At 32.3% G+C, this 4,923-nt stretch overlaps 1 protein-coding gene across 1 annotated transcript; it reads left to right on the top strand.

Annotated features, from left to right (window-relative positions):
- Nucleotides 1-1,955: 1,955 nt before the first annotated feature.
- LOC137836888 (transcription factor PRE5) lies at nt 1,956-4,282 on the top strand. Its single transcript, XM_068645665.1, has 2 exons — nt 1,956-2,561; nt 3,873-4,282. The coding sequence occupies exons 1-2, from the start codon at nt 2,439-2,441 to the stop codon at nt 4,023-4,025; spliced, it is 276 nt and encodes a 91-aa protein (XP_068501766.1). The 5' UTR covers nt 1,956-2,438; the 3' UTR covers nt 4,026-4,282.
- The last annotated feature ends 641 nt before the right edge of the window (nt 4,283-4,923 follow it).

Below are 4,923 nucleotides of genomic sequence, written 5' to 3'. Positions count from 1 at the left end.
TTGAACATTCCGTTATGTAGGCTATTTGGACCTAGGTTGATTAATAATTTAATATAGTAGGTAGGAAACATTAGTTATGGTCATTTTATTCTCTATGGCCCTCACTTTGGATATGGGAGTTGAGGGTTGGAAATGAAGTTAATTGACTTTGATTAAGTGGGGATCAAAAGGACTTAATCAGTGACCTAAAATATATATAATACTAATCTGGCCGAATTGCCTGTTGTTGGCTAAAAATCATTGTGAGCTTTCTTTTATGCATAAAAATCAACACACACAGCCTAACACAATTAGAATTGTATATTTTCTTTTTTTAGGGTTTACACAGTAAAAAAAAAAATTACCCAATTGTAATTGAAATAAATCCCCACCTAGATTAGATGAAAAGAACCTTTTTTTATCACCAACAAAATAACCTAACCTAAGAAGTATATTCTTTATCAGAAAAAAATAAATAAATAAAATTGTAACATTATAAAGATGTTTGATGAAGATCCCACATCGACTAGAGATGAGGACAATTCATAGTATATAAGTGGGTGCAAATCTCACTTCATTGAACTGGTTTTATGTAGTTGAGTTAGGTTTAAAGTCCACTTCGTAATATGATATCAGAGCCATTTTCGAACTTACTCTCGACGTTCGTAATAATGTTGGAAGTATATTACATATAATAGATACGTAGGTTATGATTTTCTCCATAATCGAAAAAAACAATGTATTTGGAAAAAAAAGCTAGTTAGAAGATTTAGTGGGTTGAAATGGTAATGTTGTTGTAAGTTTTGGAGTATGAAGAGAGGTTGTTTTGGTATTGGTACACAACAGAGACAGGAGGATTAACAAAGGAAGAGGTCCCCTCAAGTGTCCAAGGAGGGGTCTCCAATTTGTATAGCTGCACGTGGTGGTGCTTGATAAAAGTGTGAAATTCCCAATCTCTGCTTGATTTGGGAAACCTCTTTTCCTTCATTATATAGGTACTGGCTCTCAAGACACATGCCACGTGGCATGTCCAGTGACCCATGGAAATGACATGTGATCACTTTCATGCCCTCACTCTCAATCTATTGGCCCTAGCTACCTTCCCCTCACGTAGTTCTGTTGTGTCCTAAGAGGGATAATTAATTCATCCAACACCACTCATTAACACAACCTACAGCATCAACATTTATCCTCTTCGATTCTAGACTCACTTTTCACACAATTCAATGCCATTTTTTCATTCTTATACTTGGATAACAAGTTATGAATGTCTTCCATCGATTATTTCCACCTATTTTACTTCCCTTTATGCATTCTAGAAATCTGCAGAAATCATTTTAGTTAAACTTGCTGCATGATTGAGGTTATTTGAGGTGTTAACCGTCTAGTAGTTACATAGTTATGTTTAAGATGAAAGCTATTATAATTATGAGTGTGGTGTGGTAATTAGGGACATTAAGATGAGATGGAAGAATAATAATGAAGCATCATCCATGAATTTGGTTGAGATGGAAGTGAGAAAATTAATGCAGTTTGTTTTTGTTTGAATGAACATGGGGGTGTTGACCAATTGTTGGATGCCATGTGGGAAAGTGAAGCATTGTTGTTGGAGCTAGGTGGCTACTAGCTTACAGTACTGGTTTGGGTTTGACTGAGAAGCCTGAAACATTGGAGCGATGAGTGTTGAAGATGGTAGAGGTTTAGGGGTACAATTACTTGGAAGTGTGTGATTAGCAAGGGCAATTTTAAAGGGTATCCCTTGAATTGAAGAGGATGAGTTTCCTATGATCACATGGTCCTGCTTATAGAGACATGTACATAATGGCCCACTTTGTTAGCTTAAAAACAAACACACTCTTCTTAACCCACTTGAACCCCAACCCCAATATGGGAACACAAACAGAAGAAGAAACCTAATCTCTCTCTCTCTTTTCTCTCTTACTCTTCATTTTAATTAAACACCAAGTTTTGGACACTGCCTTCCCAATGCAATTGTTTTCTTCTCATCCAACATCACTGTCTATCTATGTTATTGTACTCTCTCTCCCCCCCTTTATTTCTTTCTCCATCTTTCACTCTTCCTTTCTCTGTGGTCCTTTGATTTTCCTTCTCTTTATATCCCTCTTATCACTTTCTCCATTTCTGCATCCCTACCCTTCTATCCCAACACTACTATATCATAGCCTTTCTCCCCCTCTCCATATTATATACCTTGTCTCTTATTTCTTACCCTTCATACCAAACCAAAACCATTTTCAATCTTCTATTCCCTCTCCCACCTTTCTTCATCATCTTCTTTACTTTCTTTCTTCACTTCTAGCTACTTTGCATACTAATAAACTCAACTCAAACCTACATAGCAGCAAGTGCTCATAATTAACTACTAGACAATTATATTTCACCAATTCAGCTCTATCTAGCTATACATACACATATAAATATATATAGAGAGAGAAAACATGTCTAGCAGAAGGTCAAGGCAACAATCTGCATCAACAAGGATCTCAGATGACCAAATCATCGACCTTGTTTCCAAGTTGCGTCAACTTGTTCCTGAGATTCGTGATAGACGCTCTGATAAGGTATTTCAGAACCCTTTTCTCTTTATCTCTCTAGGTGTCTATCAAAATTAAAACATGTGTCCACTTCTATAACATATCTGTTATAATAATATTACACATCATGATGATGATGATTACGTTTATGTTGTTTAAATATAAGTAAATATTGCACTGAAAATATATATAAAAAAAAAACTACTAACTATATGATACTATTTGTCAAGATATTAATAATATTATCATTTTAAGAGCTTTCACTTTCCTTAACATTGTTTAGGCCATATATAGGTAAATAGTTTTAACAATGGATATTTTGTACGTATAAAGTATTGTTTTTACAATGAAGAGAGAGGTAAAGAAGATGAAAAGATGTCGTAAAAAGTGCTAAATAAATGAATAATATAACTATATTATACATAGTTTCACGTGGGCTGAAGCAGCTATGTATTTGCATATATAATTACACATAGAAGATGAAGCCACAATAAGAGAAAATCGATGCAATGGAATGGTATTTTGCCATTTTTTGTTTGTTGCTATTTGACATCTTCTGGACTATCAATGGCATATATATATATATATATATATATATTTGTATGAATAATGATAATTTTAAGTGGTCAAAGAATATAGTCAGAAATTGACCATATATTAAGGGAAAAGTTACCAACAGCTCCAAATCTTATGCAGATCCCTAGAATCGTCAAAGGGTTCACATTGACTCGATGGTACAAATATATATATATGTATAGTTTTGAAAATATATAATTGTTAAAGATTAATAACAGTAACACAGAACCCAAGAAAGAAAGAGACTTCAAAAAGAAAAAAGCTCTGTGCAGTGTAACAATCATGTGGTTAATTTGGACCAATTCGTGAAACCAAAGTTCCTGTATGGCCTCTCAGTAGGATTGCATCGTACATAAAGATACATATCATTCACTGAACAGATAAAAAGAAAAAAAATCACATATATTTTACAATATATGCATATATATTTAAAATTTAATCATAAAACAATTTTATCAGATAAAATTATCTGGCTTAAGCGTATACCAGTAATCAACATTTGGCTCAGTGATCTGCTTCTTCCTTCTCACTCATCAGTTGATACATTTTGCAATCACAAGCAAGATTCTTAGTTCTTATGTGTCAGATGATTGTTGTATATATGTTAATAATATAAGATAATGATAGTTATAATGTGTGAAGTGGTTTGTTGTGAAATATATATGAATGAGTGAATGGTATCAGAGTCCTTTATGTGTTTGTATAAATAGAGAGAAAAGAAAGGGACTATAGGTAATTGAGACACTGACTTATGGTTTGCAGGTATCAGCATCTAAGGTCCTACAAGAGACCTGTAACTACATCAGAAGCTTACACAGAGAAGTGGATGACTTGAGTGAAAGACTGTCTCAGTTGTTGGCCACAATTGATGCTGATAGTCCTGAAGCTGCTATAATTAGGAGCCTAATTAACTAGTAATCATAATTAATAAGCAGGTAATGATCTAATTTTCCTCTATATTCAAGGAGATATATAAGAGTGTGTTAGTTTCTTCTTCTTAATTAGGTGCCATAGAGTGCAGTTTGAGTTGTGTCCTTCCAATATTATACTATATGGCAGGAATGGTGCACTTGTAATTTTAAGTTTTTGTAATAATCAAAATTAAGGACTCTGTATTATGGCCATAGTGCTATATTTTAATATATGCATGCCACGTTTATACATGGCCAAAATCTAGTATTTGTTAAGCTTATTTTAGTCTTTTTTTTTTTTTTATGTGTAAGAACTTGGTTAATTAATATTGAAGACATGGTGTGATATTTAATCTAGATAGTGAAATAAGGTTATTGTCATTAGTGCTGCTAGAGTTTTTGGTTTGTTCTTGATATTTTCCTAAGCAAAGGCTAAGCTCTGAGTTAAAAAGAGAGAAAAAAATTATTAAGATGTGAGAAACTATTTTTTTTATAATTTTTTTATGTGCCTTTTCATAATTATCAAAAGAAAAATTTCCTTACATATATACTATCTTTATCTCAAAATAACTGCAATTTTAGTGTTTTGAAAAAAATAAATTAATTTATGTATTTTAGTTTTCAATAAAATATATTAACTGTTTTCTAATTTACCCAAAATGTTTTATTTTTTTTTTCTTTTCAGCCATAAAAATAATGAGTTATTTAGTAAAATTGCTCTAATGAATTTTATATTCATTATTTTTCTTAATTAATGTGAAGAATCTTATTATGAAAAAAAATATATTAAGGAATGCTCTTGGGACACAAGACAAGATCCATATTTTTAAGACATAAAGGTTATAGTTTCATGTATGTGTACAGTTAGTGAATTTTTTTTTACATCAATCTCAATCATGAAG

The sequence above is a fragment of the Phaseolus vulgaris genome, chromosome 4 (genome assembly GCF_051622355.1).
Source record: "Phaseolus vulgaris cultivar YP4 chromosome 4, ASM5162235v1, whole genome shotgun sequence".
In the NCBI taxonomy this organism is placed as follows: Eukaryota; Viridiplantae; Streptophyta; class Magnoliopsida; order Fabales; family Fabaceae; genus Phaseolus; species Phaseolus vulgaris.
This window is presented reverse-complemented; position numbering and strand designations above follow the sequence as displayed.

What these genes read in the sequence shown, in the direction of transcription:
- LOC137836888 (XM_068645665.1), top strand. Translation starts at nt 2,439, where the DNA reads ATGTCTAGCAGAAGGTCAAGGCAACAATCTGCATCAACAAGGATCTCA. An exon ending in GTGATAGACGCTCTGATAAG is followed by an intron (nt 2,562 to 3,872) that starts GTATTTCAGAAC and finishes TATGGTTTGCAG; the next exon opens with GTATCAGCATCTAAGGTCCT.